Genomic DNA, 17,579 nt, shown 5'->3' with positions numbered 1-17,579 from the left:
AATGTTCTTCTTTACAGTTTCATCACCTTGTCAGAAATGTTTCTGCACTTACCAGCAGCTTTAACAGCATCTGTTAAAGAAGTCTGTTTTTCCTTTTGTTTGAGACTTTGATGATCACCTGGTAAAGTAGATGCTGTGTCCTTAAATACATCACAGCTCACATGCTCTCCATAGTTCTCCTTTACAGTTTGACCCAAGCGTGTTAACAGCTCTGGAAGTTCAAGGCCCTTCAGCTTCAAGTATCTGTATCTACATTTGATGATCATGTCTTTTAATGGAGGGCATATGTATGTTTCCATTAAACCTGATCTTTCCACTCTGGGGGTTGATATCAGAACCAATGAATGATCAAATGACTGATCACTGAACTTGTCAAGGATTGATTGTAGCCTCTGTTTGTGTTTCTTAGTGAAGTCTTCACACTGTAGAACCAGCAGGAACACATGAGGGCCAGGATCAGAGAGTCTCACACAGTTTTCTACATGTTCTGTCAGGTTATCTTCAGAGATGTTGGGGTGCAGCAGATCTGGAGTGTTGATCAGAACTATTCTTTTCTCCTCCAACTGTCCTCTGACTCTCAGACAGCGGTCTGGTTCTTCCTCAGTGTTGAACACAGTCTCTCCCAGTATCAAGTTCCCCACTGAACTCCTCTCAGACCAGCTGTTCCCCAGCAGAACAACCCTCAGCTCTGACACTGAAACACAACGATTTCAGTGTCAGAGGCAACTAAATGCAGACTTGCATGTATTCATTTATAGTTTCATTGCTGTTTATCTTTAGGGGTTTAGTTGCTTACTTACAGATTTTACATACGAAATATTGTAAACTCAGATACTCACTGTTAGGTGGCAGCCACTCATAGCTACTTGAGCGCTTCAGAGGATACAGATCATCTGTGACAGGAAGGATTCATCTGTTTACTTTATCATATGTGGCACGGACACTGTCACCATCTGTTAATAAAACTAATTCTGATTCTGATCACTCAAATGTCTTCTAAAACTGTCATGGCTGATCGTAATCTTTCTTATGGTTATTATCACAGCTACACATCAGACACCCAAGGCTTTAAAATCATTTTAGAATCACACATTTAAGTAATACTGTATGCAATACAGCTGATTCTGACAAAACTGTTAAAAAAGTAATATGGCAGCGAATTCAAAGAGCACACTAGCTTGTGTTTTGTCTCCACCTAGTGGGAATCTCTTGGCAGAATGCCAGCCATTGAAAGAAAGACAAGTCTCAGTATTTCTTCAAAGGCAGGGATTTTTATAAATTGAAAAATAAAACAAATCATGATTTTCTTTCTGTATGTGACGATACGATAAAATAACAGTGATTAAAATGTGATGTAAAGTTGATTGAAAAGTGACTATGGTCCAGATGTGGGTTGTATCTCATTTAAGGTCTGAGGACACAGCTCTTTAGTTATTTTTTTATACATTTATTTATATTGTTTATTGATCTCCAGTGGAGAAATTACAATTTACACTGTTTTGTTTTGAAATCACTACACATAGGCCTGAAATACACACACACATGCTCAGGACCTATTCACGCACAAATGGAGAGATGTCAGAGTGAGTGGGCTGCCAGTGCTGGACCAGCGCCCTGAGCGGTTGGGGGGGTACGGTGCCTTGCTCAAGAGCACCTGGCAGTGCCCAGAAGGTGAACTGGCATCTTTCCAGCTACCAATCCACACTCTGTACTTTGGTCCCTACTGGGACTTGCACCGGCGACCCTCCGGTTCCCAACCCAACTCCCCACGGACTGAGCTACTGCCACCCCATAATCTGTAGACAGAGAGAGAGACGTTTATCCAGATTTATAAAATCTGACTGGACTCACCTGAGGCTGCAGTCGCCATAGTGTACTCTTCTGCAAACATCACTAATTCAACTGGAGACCAACTGCTGCATTAAGAACCTAAAGAAAGAACATTTTAGATTTAAATTATCTCACTTATTAACACCAAAATGTTTTACAGAGGAAATATTAGTAGATTGTAGTTCTATTAGATTGGCCTTTTACAGAAACCTCAGCCACAAGAAGACCCTTAAATTTGGTTTTATAAACATCAGATCACTGTACACCAGGGCCGTACTGATAAATGATTAGATGAGCATAGTGTTGATATGACTGGTTTATGTGAAACATGGCTGAAACTAAATGTTTTCTTATCACCTGACCACACCAACGGCCATATTGCTCTGGGCTGCTAAGAACTTACTTACTGTATTGTAAGTGTAGTTTCAATTTCACCTCGTGATATTACCTTTAACTCATTTGAGGCTCTTGTGTTAAAACCATCTCCATCAACTAGGAATTGTTTGGTCCAGGGCAACAGACTTCACCTTGTGAAAGGTGACCTCGTCAAATCGTTTATAGATTTTATGTTTCCGACCGCACTTTATGCAAATGTAACTTTTCCCGCTTCGGTCACCCTACAGGTTGTCTCATTGGAACTACAGCTGCAGCTAAACGTTACATAGTGTTACTTTAAAGGCAGCTTATTTCACAGGGGAAGAGAGAGAAAGAAAAGAGACGAGCGAGACATAGTGAGTGCTTTGTTGTCACAGGAAACATTCAGCTATTACACAAACTCCCAGGCAGTTCAGTGCTTGTGTTTCGTTTTTTACCCTCATAGTGTTTTAAAACTTTCTTGTGGCTGCGATATGTCGGTGATGTTTCCTGTGTCCTGTACGGGACCGCCTCAAACCATAGCTCAAAACACTCTGACAAGTATTTTTAAAAAGATTTCTAAATTGGAGGATAAGAAGATTGTAGACACTGCAAAGAGCTTCTGTACACTAGTCCTGTAAGAATCGTATCTTTAAAAAGAAATGTGTTGATTCAACTCTGAAGTTGTACAGCTCTATACATCAGCTGTTTCTGATACTTTCATACCAGCACCGCAAAGTACAGTTATAGAATCAAGTCAACATACAAACAACAAAAACTGAACATTAAAGTGCTCATATTATGCTTTTTGGCTTTTCTCCTTTCCTTTATTGTGTTATATATCTTTTTTGTGCACATTATAGGTTTACAAAGTGAAAAAGCCCAAAGTCCACCCCAAAGGAACTTATCTCCAACAGAAAACACTGTTCACAAACTGTTCCAAACAGTTCTACTGTAGTCCAGGCTTTACTTCTGTGACGAACACTCGTCACTTTGTAACACACGTTATAATGCTCGCCTAGCTGCTAGCGTGGCACTCCCTCATACTCTGCAACTGACTGGCTAGTAGTCCTTACCTAGCTACTGCACATGTGCGACTCCCAACAAAGATGGAATGGATGAGATGCCTCACTCTGCAGCTAAAACAGAGAGTAGGATTGCACGATATTAACAAAATGTGATATTGCGATATTGATTATGAATATTGCGATATATATATTCATTTTTAAACATGTAAAATTACAAAAGTTATGGGAAAACGCATCAAAATAGATTCATAACAAATAAAACAATTTTCTTAGAACACAAGGTTTATTTAAACTGACAGTCATATTGGACTGGTACAACATGAATAAATAAATAAGGACCATGTCTACAGAACAGGACATGTTTTACTGGTTGGACAGTATAAAATATATAAATAGAGAACAGGTCACAACTTTTCTTTCGCTTTTCTGATTCGTTCCGTTTTGTTGTCTCTATCTATTTCTTCACTTACACTGTCACTCTGTCGAAATATGCAAACACGTGGTACGCTCTAGGGTTTGTCACGTAGTGGACCCGTGTGCTGACGTGTACTAACGTGCAAGTGGCACGGTAACTGGCCAATGAAACATGATCATTATAGCGTTTCAAGCGGGCTCTAAATTAAACACAACTAAGCCACACAGCCAATGGACGGGACGCAGCGCTCCACAATATAAACAAAATGTTGCAAATGTTGCAACCCCTTTCGATATAATATTGCACAACGTGATATTGTGATAACGATATTGAGTCGATATATCATGCACCCCTAACAGAGAGCTCAACACACGGGGTGAAAAGAGGAGCTTCAGCAATGTGTAGTAGTACAACAAAATATGGTGTTTTTTGAAAATGAAACCACATTCTGGTACAACCTCTAAATACAACTATGAGCATAATATGAGCACTTTAAGGACTTTAGGCTACCACATACATAACACTGTTCAGCTGTCTGCCTTAAACTCATACCTTATTTTTTTTGTGGCATTTATCTTGAATGTACTCACCAGAAATTGTTACTTTGTCATTTTCCCTCTAATAAAGACACGTACAGGCTTGGTACAGACTGATAGCTCTGACTCACTGAGAGCTGAGTGTAAAGAGGAGACAGAAGGTCAGGAGAAAGAACCAAAGATTAGATGAGAGACAAAGAGAATACTGGATTAAATTCCTTAATAATAATATATATTAATATATAATAATAATATTATTAAATAATAATAATAATGGACATAATAATCTTGATGGGTATAAAACATGTACTGTAGCTATATCTGTGATATAAGTCATCTACTTTCAAAGTAATAAGAATAGTCTAATAGTTCACGCTCAGTCTCTCACATGTAGCCTAATATTGCTGCACATTCACACCGCACCCAAGGGCGATCAGATACCAAGAGAGGATTGACTTCCTCGTTTTATCTGAAATGGCGTCTCAACACTTCACTTCGGCCTAATGTTAACATAACCATTTTTTACAGTCGGTTCAGTAAATCTCATTTCAGAGAGATTTTAGAGGATAAAAAAAAACATGTTTTTGGGTGTCGTTTATTTCCGATTCAAACATAAAGACCGTTAACTTGGCTGGGCACAACTCACAACCGACAGACACGTATCACATGTTAATACAGTACACCTACATTGCTTCCACATATACAGTTATCTATTATTGTTATTTTATTAACTCTATTAACTCATAAACCATACCGATACTTTTATTTTTACTTTTTTTTTCTTTTTTCGTTTATCTAGTTCTGGTCGAGTTTACTTACCTGCTGGATTTCTTGCTGCGACACAAACAAGAGTAAAAGTGAAAGTAAAAAGAAACGGTCAGGGGGAGGGGAAAAAGTTTACCAGGAGCCAGACATGTTTTTAAAGCTATAACTAGGCTACTGGAGGAGTATTTGTGGGACAGATTGGTTTGATTGAGTGTCAGTGTCTCATTTGCAAAGAGCTTTGTACTTTTTAAAACTTGACCTTCTGATATTTACTATTAATAAGCTCTATGTTGTATATTTAAAATGTACTGTGTGCATACAGGCATATAGGTATGGGATAATGTAGAGTTCAGTTCTGTTTCTGTGTTGTTTTCTTTGTACCTGCAGATAAAAGCATTTTCAGAAACATTTGACAAAGGTTTATTATCTGTAATTTAACTTTTTTTTTTAACAGCAATTACAATAATTTGCAATCATGCACTTAACGCATTTCTACTTTATATATTTGCATTATATATGTGCATTATATATATTGTATAAAACAAATAAATTTGTTTGACAAAATTTCTCAACTCAGGGTCTCCTTACTGGGTTTCTTCTTAGACACATCTCATGACCTTCATCAGCAGTTGGAGTTTGCTCTGTTGTCATGGGTATGGTTAAGTTGGTATTGTCACAGCACAGGTTAGTACTGTTAAATACGTTTTGTTGGTAGGTGTATTAGATTTAATTATTATAATAATAATTAATAATAATAATAATGAATTAACTACCACTAACTCTTATGGTTGTACCAGCTACTTGGCCAGGCAGGTCAAAACAAGCCAGCCTATACTTGAGTGCAAGGCACAAACACAAATCCCTAATTCCAACATGCTATTTAGTAGGTTAAAAAAGTATGTGCATGGACTATTAAATAGAGTGTGTGGCCTCTGCATCCCACAATGCAATGCAGTAGTAACAACATTCATAACAGAAAAACAGATAGCGACCAAGGCAGCTCTGTAACGTCAATAATGCTTCAATTTACATTTCTACATCTTAGAAATCTGTGATTTTGTCACCTGTGACTGTTGGACTAGTTAATTAGACTACCTTTTCCATTAAGTTAAGCATTACAGTTTTTCTCATTTGCTAAGACACACTAAATGAAACTGGGATCCGCTTTATCTTCATCATCACATTATTAGCACAGCAGAAGTCTTCTCTTGCAAAAGTTTTAACACTTTTTCATTTGTTTCACACATTTTTCACACCCTTTGTCAAAACAGTTACCACAGATCTCATTGAAAGACCCCGAACTCTGTTGGATTCACTGTGGTGAACAAAAGGAAAACATCTATTCACAGCTGATAGAAAGTACTTGCATAATTAGAAAACTCTATGCACCTGTGTGAAACTCATTTGCACAACTCTTCAATCAGCAATCAGTCCTCATCCATCTATAAAAGATGCCACCTCTGTGTTGCTATTTGCAAGCATGGATCAAAGAGGCCATAGAGTAAGAGGCCATGGCAGAGGGGCCAGAGGAAGAGGAGCCAGAGGGGCCAGAGGAAGAGGAGCCTGTATGCGTGGTGGAGGAGCTGCAGCAGCAAGAGGACAAAATCGAGCTCAAGTTTCAAATGAAATTCGGGCAACAATTATTGACCATGTCACCAATCATGGCTTGTCCTTTAGAGAGGCTGGACAAAGGGTCCAGCCCATTCTGACTCGGAGCACTGTGGCATCTATTGTCAGGCTTTTTCGGAATGAGAACAGGTAATTCACAGTGTTACTGTAATGTATACCACTGTGTATTTCAGCTTTACTGTATTGCCCTGTTAGCAGATCAAACTGTGTCTACAGTAATGCAGATGTTTTATCAATCCCCTTTATGTGACTGTCATACAGTAATGTCAATTTTGACATGCTTTTTGCTTTTACTTTATAGGATCCACACATTACCACACACTGGTGGCAGAGGAAAGATATTTAGTATTGAAAAGGAGTCTGCCATTGTAGATATGGTAATGGCAAAAAAATGCAATCAGACTGCGTGAAATCCAGGCAGCAGTAATTGCAGATCAGGGAGCATTTAGAAATATAAAAAGTGAGTTTGGCAACTATAGATCGAGTCCTTAAACGACACCATGTCAGAATGAAGCAGCTGTACCGAGTTCCATTTCAAAGAAACTCTGACATCGTAAAGGAGGCACGATTCCAGTATGTGCAGGTACAGATTTTGTTATTGTAATACCTTGTTTACCATAGTTACATGCGACTGGAATACTGTAATTTGCTTTATGAATTTGTTCTTTTTCTTAGAGAATAATGGAGCTTGAAGCTGAGGGGGCACATCACAAATTCATTTTTGTGGATGAAGCCGGCTTCAACCTCTGTAAAGTGAGGAGACGCTGGAGGAACGTCATTGGGCAGAGGGCCGCTGTCACAGTGCCAGGTCAGAGGGGTGCCAATATCACCATGTGTGCTGCCATCTCCAATGATGGGATGATGTTTGCCACATAGCAACCATTGGCCCATACAATACAGAACGCCTCATCACATTTCTTGATTCATTGAAAGAAATACTGATTCCACCCGAAGAGAGAGGGCTGTTGAGGCCTGGCATGACTCTGTATGTCATAATTTGGGACAATGTGGCTTTCCATCACTCTCGCCTTGTGAACGAATGGTTTGCAGCACAGCCTCGTATTATGATGCACTTCCTTCCTGCATACTCCCCTTTTCTGAACCCAATCGAGGAGTTCTTCTCTGCTTGGAGGTGGAAGGTGTATGATCACCGGCCATATGAGCAGATGCCCCTCCTGGAGGCAATGAATGCTGGTTGCCTGGCAATAGGTGCAGAGGACTGCCAGGGATGGATGCGCCATGCAAGGAGGTATCTCCCTCGGTGCATTGCAAGGGAAAACATTCAATGCGATGTTGATGAGAACCTGTGGCATAATCGTCAAGAACGAATGGACTAAATGTGAAAGATAAAATATATCTTTTTTTTTTTTTTTTTTTAAAGGTATTACCACCCATAAGTTTCCTTTGATAGCTTTTTCCTTTTTTTTTCAGTATCCATTTGAGTTTGTAAAGTGTCATATTTCATATTGATGGCTGTATTTTGTATTTTGTTGTCCATTGTGTAATGATTGATTGAAAGAATAAATTAATTTGACCACAAGTTGTGGTGTGTGATGGAAATATTTGCTTATGTTGCATGCTTTTAATGTTTTGTGAGTGTTAGAGCATTTTGCTAACAAAATGAGTCATTTTGGCCATTGAGCTTCAGTTTTATCCTGTGTGTTAACTGTTATAAAAATGTGATGTCAGAGTGGGCAAATGTGTTTAAGCAATTGAGAAACTGTATTCTGCCAGAGAGCTCAGAATGTGCAGTTCAGGGATTTATCTGACATCACCATACTCAGAAAAGAAATATTTTGTAGTAATCTTGATTCCAAAACAATGATCCACAATACCACCAGAGAAACTATTTTTCATAAACATGTAATATTACAATCTAGTCTCTAATCCCAAATAAAATTGTAATCAGTAAATCATAAGAGCCATTTTTCAACAACGAGGGCAGTGACATCATCATCCATGCCTGAAAGGAAACATTTAGATCAATGCAACATGCTGCTTATTTTTCTCCAATAAAACAATAGCTTTTTATCTTTGTTTCTGTGGTGCCAGTAAACTATTTATCACCTTTAAAACGGAAAAAAATCCTCATTGTTCTTAGTGTTTTCAATAAATATCACCTGCCTGTTACACACCTGAAGTGATTCAGTGTTGATGAGTCTGATCAATAAATCTGTGTATTTTAATAAAACTTAACCGTAGCAGTTTAGTTTTGAGATATTTCACTGAAAACAACTTAATAACTCTTTCATGTATAGTGGTCACAACAGTGCATACCTATTCAAAAGCAGTTTCCTTATATATTCATGCCAGAACAGTAGACCCTAGTGCGCCATGCTAAACACCGCCACCCAGTGGCCAGCTGTAAAAACTAAGATGGAATAGCTTCTCTGTAGTAGGAGCTGGAGCTGAGGATGCAGAGGGAGCTGGGGATGCTAATGCATTAGAATATGTTAAAATATGTGAATATTAATATTAATTACTTTAACAAGATTACAAATATTGTTTACATTTTTCACAAAATATATCATTTTATGTTTGTTAAATAGCCAACAAATGTCTTCTGTTGAAAACTAACGCATGCCGGCCACTGGAGTGGATATGAAATAATTAAAAACTCTTTGACAAATGCACGTATGAAAAAAATGTAAATATTGTTTCAAGAGGAAATAAAAAAAGTAACAAACCCTGACTACGGTTGTCATGAATTATGCATGAATTAAAAGAGAAGCAGCAGCGCTGGTTCGTACCTGTGCAGGTGAGTCTCAGGTGTGTCTGTCGGTGAAGTCTTGCAGGTGGTTATCTGCCAAAACAGATGCTCTCATTGGTCCAGGTCAGCAGAATCCCTCAGGTTCTCTCACCTTGAGTCCTGATTGGCTGGAGCAGGCATCTGTCACGCAGGATGCAAACCAGTTCCCCAAAACCTCAGGGTATTCACTGAAATCATGGAGTCCACCACAGTGGGAAAGTTATGATTGACTCATCGGACAAGAAGGGTGAGTATAGAGTTAAAAGAGACGGCTTCTCCGCTAACACCCACTGAACGATTCTTAACAAACACAAGTCCAGCTGGGGCGACCTCTAGCTCTCTCCCACCTTTCCTGTCTGTCACTATCAAATAAAGGGAAAAGCCCCCACCAAAAAAAAAAAAAAAAAAACACAAGTTCAGCTGAGGCTGATGGGAATGTTCTGCAGGTATTTGGTCAGAAACCAAAGTATTGGACACGTTAAATAAAATAATAGGTGAAAATATAGATGAAAAGTCAGAGGATCACAAAAGTTATTACAATTCATCCTGAGGGGAACAATAGTTGTTGAGATATTTCATACAAAGTCATGAATGTCAAATGTCAAGTTACATTTATTCGTTCACACCTTTCAACAACAACGTGTTACATTACAAAAAGATCACAAGACAATATAAAAATATACATTCAAATTGGATTAAAAATGTTAAAATAAAAAATAAGTATAAGGAGGAAGATCATTCGATAAAAAGCTCCAGTACAGCAACATAGACCTTGGTGATGTAGAAGTTACAGAACAATACTGCACAAAACAGTATATACTATGCAGTGTAATAACATGTATACTATGCAAAAAAATATTACTGAACCAATGATCAACAGAACAGCTCATGATACTGAAATGAATGATATAAATGATAACAGGAATAGTCGTTATATATGATGTGCATTTAAATTGCAGTGACAATAATCAGGCTTTAGCTCATTGAACAGGAAACAGACTGTAAGAAAAAGCCTGAGGATATAGACAGGGAGCCCTCTTGTTGCATCAAGCACTCTAAATATTTTAAGATATTATATTAAAACACACAAAGGATGACACATACAATTTAGGTACTGTCAACTAGCATCAGTTACTGGCTGATTTCTGATATTTTAAGAATAAATTGGTTATTCATCCTGACACAGTTTGTAATTATCAATTAACAGAACAGAAGGAACTTGTCGGAAACATGAGCATACTTACAATAACAGGAATGACTTACTACATTTATTTACTAAATGGAAACGCGCCATGTAAAACTAAAGGTATACTGTGCCTACACCTGTGAACTGATCTGTAAACTAATGTGGTTATTTTACTTTGACTTTAAGTTAGTTAGCCGCAGTATTGGTCAGACACCTTTGTAAACAGGACGAGACGCAAACAAGACGTTTGTGGCTTTCCGGACACCATGAAATGTATGGGAACAAAACAATGTGATTGTAGTAGAACTCTTGTCCCCCCCATCTGGCAGTGAGAGTAATTATACAAACACTTCTACGACATTCTAGCTGCTGCTCCAACCCTATGGTTTCTCGGCTGGGCTCCTGCCTCTTCCTTCTTCTTTTTTTACAAACTTTGAGACAATTTTAGAATACCCTACGACTTAAGTCGGATGCTAGACTTAAGTCTAGTTAATGTCAAGTTATGTCTTGTTAAGCTTACACAGGTAATATATTTTAACAGCTTTTTTGTTGGTACATTCAGATCTCCCCTTCCTGCCCCCTTTAGCTCTGTCTGGTTGACGTAAAATGCATCCTTTAGGTGCACCAGAGTGGGCATGTCACCGCAGACACCACTCTGGTATACTGAGAAACACAGAGAGCTTACACTGGTGGTGAGAGGCCATTGTCTGAACTTTTTTGGCAAGGGCTGGACTGTGACAGACGTTCATTTTTTATTGTAAAAGTCCCACACTCTAGCTTTAATAAAAATATATAGAAAAGTCCAAATATTAGAATTGGTGTTGTTTGTTCTTTGTGGCCTAATTGGACACTGTTGAGCATGTTGACTGATGCTCAAATCCAAAAGTCAGTGGAAAGGTCAGAGGATGATACATTTATCTTTGTATTGCTGTTTTAGTTCGTTTATTTCTTGTTCATGCTTTTTCTTCAAGTCCTCCGTTTCTTCTTTCAGTGCTTTTTCTTTGTGACTCGAGAGATTTTTTAACAGAGCGTACTCTTTGCCATGGCTCTCTTCTTTCTCCTGCATCTGTCTCACATGCCTTAACTTCATTTCCTGTACTTCCTCCATGTGCTTCTCCACCAACGCTGTAAAGTCCTTGGTGTATTTCTTTCTGAACTCATTGAACTCTTCAGCTTGTTTTCTGGCCTCCTCTTCGTATTTCTTCTTCATTTCCTCCAGTTTTTTCTCATAGTTTTCCTCTAATTCTTTCCTCTCCTTCTCCTCCTGTTCTCTTCTGTTCCGATCTTCTTCTTTTCTTTTCTTTTCATGTTTTTCTCTTTCCTGTTCATATTCTTCTTGGAGCTTTTTAAGTCTTGTTTGCTCCTCATGTCGTCTCTTTTCATTTTCTCGATACTGTTTGTCCCACCATTCTTTTCTTTCCTTCTCCCAGTCCTCTTTTTGCTTTCTCATCTCTTCTTTACTCTGCTCCAACTCTCTGTCAAGTTTTTGCTCCCAGTCCTGTCGTTGTATATGCTCCTGCTTTTTCCTCTTCCTGTCCTCTTCTTCTCTCATTTCCTGTTCTTTCTTTCTCCCCTCACGCTCCTTGCGGATGTTTTCCTCCATTTCTTTAAGTTGTTTGGCTCTCTCTTGTTCAATTTCTGCTTTCTGTTGTTTCATCCTTCTCTTCACTTCTTCCATTTCCTCCTCATGTTTTCTCTGGAGCTCCACCCTCTCTCTCTGCATTTCTTCTTCTTTCTCTTTCAGGATCCTGTCCACTTCCTTCTGTATTGCTGCCTCGGCCTCTTGGAACATTTCTGAGGTGTAGCAGTTGCCGCCATTTTCCTTCAGCATTTTGTTGGACTTCTTCAGCAGCTCTCTGACTTGATTCCGATCTGTTTGATTGTTGTTATTGAAGACCTGGTATCTTCCTCCACAGTCATGTATCAGTTTTTTCAAAAAGTCATCACAGTCTTCTATGTAACTCTCAATTGTTTTGTTTTTCAGATCATCTCCTCTGGTGAATATAATGATGATGAAATCTCCTGAATTCTTGCCAAAATATTTCTTGATCAGTTCCACAGAGTCTTTTTCCTCTTGTGTGAAGCGACCGATCTGCAGCACCAGTAAGAACACATGAGGTCCAGGAGACAACATGCTGATGCATTTCACAACTTCGTGTTGAACGTCATCATTGGACAGCGTTGTGTCGAACAAGCCGGGGGTGTCGACCACAGCAACAGATCGCCCATCAATCTCTCCTGTTGCTTTCTTGCAAAACTTGGTCACAGACTTTGAGCTGGGAGTAGACGTAAAATATTCTTCGCCCAGAATGGTGTTTCCAGTTGCACTCTTCCCACTGCCAGTTTTTCCAATCAGCACTATTCTGAGACACTCTCTGCTCTGAATGGTGTCATCAGTTCCCATATTACTTTTATATTTTAAATCCCTTAGTTCAGCTTTAAGTCTTGTATTAGTGTTCTCCTGCTCTTCAAACTTCTCTACCTGAGCCTTGGTAAACATCTTCATTGTGAAACATCTGGATCCTTCAACTCTCGTCTCTTCCACGGCATCCAACAGCTCTGGGATCTGCTGCTGGTCCTTGATGTTGAGAACAACATATCTTCCTCCACAGCTCTGACGGAGCTCCTGGATGTCCTTGTTTTCCTTAAGAAAATTAACAACAGCTGGAGCTGTAGGATCTGACTCCACAGTGAACAGAATCATGGTGAAGTAATTGACTCGAGAGCTGAAAGTGTTCTGGATGGTCTCTAACTCTCCCTTGTCTTCATCAGTGAGGGGACCAACAGGGAGAACCAGGATGAAGGCATGGACGCCCTCAGGATCACAGAGGGAGATACACCTGAATGATTCCTCCATCACTGTCTCCTGACCTTCTCCATACAAGGCAGGCAGCTCCACCAAGGAAACCCAACGTCCCCTCACCTCTCCCTGATGTTTAACACACTCTGATGAGTTGGAGACTGAATGAAGCTCTGTCTGACCTAAAATAGCCTTGGCTGCTGAAGTCTTCCCTGCTCCTCTCCTCCCACACAGAACCAGGTTTAAAGCTGGTCTGATGTGTCCAGATGTTGGTCTGATGGTGTCTTCAGTGAAGGTGAGAAAGGTTCCTTTGTTTTCATGCACGATGTTCTCAATCTTCTCCATTAATGATGTTTGGTCAACTTCAGACTGTGGTGTAGACTTCATGCTGTAGTGTCTTCCTCCACAGTCTTTAAGGAGTTCATTAACACAGACACTCATTTCATTCCCCTCATGTGTAACGATGACCATTGAGTACTTAAAGGCATCTTGACCAAACAAACTTAGGATGAACTTCAGTGTTTGTCTGTTCTCCTCAGTGAACTCAGAAAGCTTTACTAACAGCAGCAGGACATTTGGTCCAGGAGAACAAAGAGTCACACAGCTCTTTAGTTCTCTTCTCACATTCTCCACAGACAGACCGAATACATCTGGAGTTTTTACTACTATTAATGGTTTTCCTCTCCACTCTCCAAAGGAGGCCACAGATTTACTGGGTGGGGAAGTTCTTTGGTAAGGACCTTTGTCCCTAAAGATGAAGTTACAAAGCTTTTTCTGTTTGTCCTCACTTTTTCCCAGAAGCACAATCCTGAATGCCAATGCTGTAAAACGACAGAGACAAAGATAAAAAGCTCACTATGAATGGCATTTATAATTTGCATAGAGCAAATGTTAAATTTTTAAGAAAATGCAGAATAACATTTTCCCAAAAATATATTTTAAACAACAAATGTGGCTATCAGACACTTGATTTCCTGCATTCTGGTGAATTTTTATGCAACAATTTGGGTAGCACAAGTAGACACGATTCCATCAGATCGTTTTTAGATCTCAACATTTCCTATTTTTTGAGTTGGACAAATCTACCTGTTCTAAATATTGGGGAGGACATATGCCCTGCATCCCGTGTCTATAAAAATCCATATTCAAATACATTATTGTTGTGATGAATTCACTTACTGTGAGTAACAGGGGGTTTCTCTGGGAATTGTTCATGGGATTTGTTAACCACATGCAACCCTGTGAAAAGATGGCATCAATAATTTTCAGCTTAATGTTCTTATTTACAGTTTCATCACCTTGTCAGAAATGTTTCTGCACTTACCAGCAGCTTTAACAGCATCTGTTAAAGAAGTCTTTTTTTCCTTTTGTTTGAGACTTTGATGATCACCTGGTAAAGTAGATGTTGTGTCCTTAAATACATCACAGCTCACATGCTCTCCATTGTTCTCCTTTACAGTTTGACCCAAGCGTGTTAACAGCTCTGGAGGTTCAAGGCCCTTCAGCTTTAAGTATCTGTATCTACATTTTCTGATCATGTCTTTTAATGGAGGGCATATGTATGTTTCCATTAAACCTGATCTTTCCACTCTGGGGGTTGATATCAGAACCAATGAATGATCAAATGACTGATCACTGAACTTGTCAAGGATTGATTGTAGCCTCTGTTTGTGTTTCTTAGTGAAGTCTTCACACTGTAGAACCAGCAGGAACACATGAGGTCCAGGATCAGAGAGTCTCACACAGTTTTCTACATGTTCTGTCAGGTTATCTTCAGAGATGTTGGGGTGCAGCAGATCTGGAGTGTTGATCAGAACTATTCTTTTCTCCTCCAACTGTCCTCTGACTCTCAGACAGCGGTCTGGTTCTTTCTCAGTGTTGAACACAGTCTCTCCCAGTATCAAGTTCCCCACTTTCCTCCTCTCAGACCAGCTGTTCCCCAGCAGAACAACCCTCAGCTCTGACACTGAAACACATAGATTTATAAAAGGCAACTAAATGCAGACTTGCATGTATTCATTTATAGTTTCATTGCTGTTTATCTTTAGGGGTTTAGTTGCTTACTTACAGATTTTACATACGAAATATTGTAAACTCAGATACTCACTTCTAGGTGGCAGCCAGTCATAGCTACTCGAGCGCTTCAGAGGATACAGATTATCTGTGATAGGAAGGATTCATCTGTTTACTTTATCACATGTGGCACAGACACTGTCACCATCTGTTTCTTATTTTTATTTAATTGCCCCCTTTTCCTGTTTTTGAGTGATATATAAGTACTATTAGCTGCTGAAAACTGGAGTCAAGTTCCCTTTATGCAAAAGCCCACTTAGTCAATAAAACTAATTCTGATTCTGATCACTCAAATGTCCCACGCAGTCTTCTACAACTTTGGACAACATCTTAAAGGGATACGTTGCCGACATTCAACCAACTTGAGCAGCAACACATTTTTTCCTGCACTACAGTTCACATTCTTCATCTACCTCAAACAACACATTTGTGTCCCGTGGTGATGATGACGGGTCATTGACAGATTGACAACAAAGGGCTGAAACCTGCTGCAATACAATACCCTACCTGATTAGACTGATAATGATTGGGATCCAGCTCAAGTTGATCAGTAGACCAAATAATCAGGTAATATAAAATTGTATCCCTCCCTTTTTTATAATTTCAGGCATGTAGTCATGGCTGATCGTAATCTATTTTATGGTTATTATCACAGCTACACATCAGACCCAAGGCTTTAAAATCATTTTACAATCACACATGTATGCAATACTGTATGCAATACAGATGATTATAACAAAACTGTTAAAAAAGTGATATGGCAGCAAATTCAAACAGCACACTAGCTTGTGTTTTGTCTCCACCTAGTGGGAATCTCTTGGCAGAATGCTTGAAATGCATTGAAAGAAGGACAAGTCTCAGTATTTCTTCAAAGGCAGGGATTTTTATAAAATCAAACAAATCATGATTTTCTTTCTGTATGTGACAGAGATACAATAAAATAACAGTGATAAAATGTGATGTAAAGTTGATTGAAAAGTGACTATGGTCCAGCTGTGGGTTGTATCTCATCTAAGGTCTGAGGACACAGCTCTTTAGTTATCTGTATAATCTGTAGACGGAGAGAGAGACGTTTATCCAGATTTATAAAATCTGACTGGACTCACCTGATGCTGCAGTCGCCATAGTGTGCTCTGCTATAAACATCACTAATTCAACTGAAGACCAACTGCTGCATTAAGAACCTAAAGAAAGAACATTTTAGATTTAAATTATCTCACTTATTAACACCAAAATGTTTTACAGAGGAAATATTAGTAGATTGTAGTTCTATTAGATTGTTTTTTTACAGAAACCTCAGCCACAAGAAGACCCTTAAATTTGGTTTTATAAACATCAGATCACTGTACACCAGGGCCGTACTGATAAATGATTAGATGAGCATAGTGTTGATATGACTGGTTTATGTGAAACATGGCTGAAACTAAATGTTTTCTAATCACCTGACCACACCAACGGCCATATTGCTCTGGGCTGCTAAAGAACTTACTTACTGTATTGTAAGTGTAGTTTCAATTTCACCTCGTGATATTACCTTTAACTCATTTGAGGCTCTTGAACTTGACTCCGAACAAAGATGAAACAGAAGTGTGATGCCTCACTCTGTAGCTAAAACAGAGAGCTCAACACACAGGGTGAAATACATTACATTACATTACAACAAAATATGGTGTTTTTTAAAAATGAAACCACATAATCCTATTCTGGTATAACCTCTAAATACAATTATGAACCTGAAAATGAGCATAATATGAGCACTTTAAGGACTTTAGGCTACTGTATACATAACACTGTTCAGCTGTCTGCATTAAACTCATACCTTAGTGCATTTTTTGGGGGGGCATTTATCTTGAATCTACTCACCAGAAATTGTTACTTTGTCATTTTCCCTCCAAGAAAGACACGTACAGGCCTGGTACAGACTGATAGCTCTGACTCACTGAGAGCTGAGTGTAAAGAGGAGACAGAAGGTCAGGAGAAAGAACCAAAGATTAGATGAGAGACAAAGAGAACCCTGGATTAAATTCCTTGGCAATAGCTGATTAAGAAAATAATAATAATAATAATAATAATAATAATAATAATAATGGATATAATAATCTTGATGGTATACAACATGTACTGTATCTATATCTGCGATATAAGTCATCTACTTTCAAAGTAATAAGAATAGTCTAATAGTTCACGCTGAGTCTCTCACATGTAGCCTAATAT

At 38.8% G+C, this 17,579-nt stretch overlaps 1 protein-coding gene across 3 annotated transcripts in view; it reads right to left on the bottom strand.

Moving 5' to 3' along the window:
• The window catches only part of LOC116056613 (GTPase IMAP family member 8-like), a 49,774-nt gene extending 32,427 nt beyond the window's left edge, over positions 1-17,347 (bottom strand). Inside the window, exons 1-6 of one of the 3 annotated variants that reach the window (XM_035999042.1) lie at positions 17,229-17,345; positions 16,472-16,549; positions 15,400-15,453; positions 14,617-15,258; positions 14,472-14,531; positions 11,376-14,113 (exon numbers count right to left, since the gene is read on the bottom strand). In XM_035999042.1, coding sequence (XP_035854935.1) covers positions 11,391-14,113; positions 14,472-14,531; positions 14,617-15,258; positions 15,400-15,453; positions 16,472-16,511 — 3,519 coding nt within the window. In that variant the 5' untranslated portion in view covers positions 16,512-16,549; positions 17,229-17,345 and the 3' untranslated portion in view covers positions 11,376-11,390. Of the gene's footprint in view, positions 1-52; positions 695-839; positions 894-11,375; positions 14,114-14,471; positions 14,532-14,616; positions 15,259-15,399; positions 15,454-16,471; positions 16,550-17,228 lie in introns of those variants that run through there. The other 2 variants (XM_035999044.1, XM_035999043.1) reach the window with 2 other exon arrangements.
• Positions 17,348-17,579: the final 232 nt, after the last annotated feature.

Source organism: Sander lucioperca, chromosome 2, assembly GCF_008315115.2.
Source record: "Sander lucioperca isolate FBNREF2018 chromosome 2, SLUC_FBN_1.2, whole genome shotgun sequence".
Classification (NCBI taxonomy): Eukaryota; Metazoa; Chordata; class Actinopteri; order Perciformes; family Percidae; genus Sander; species Sander lucioperca.
This window is presented reverse-complemented; position numbering and strand designations above follow the sequence as displayed.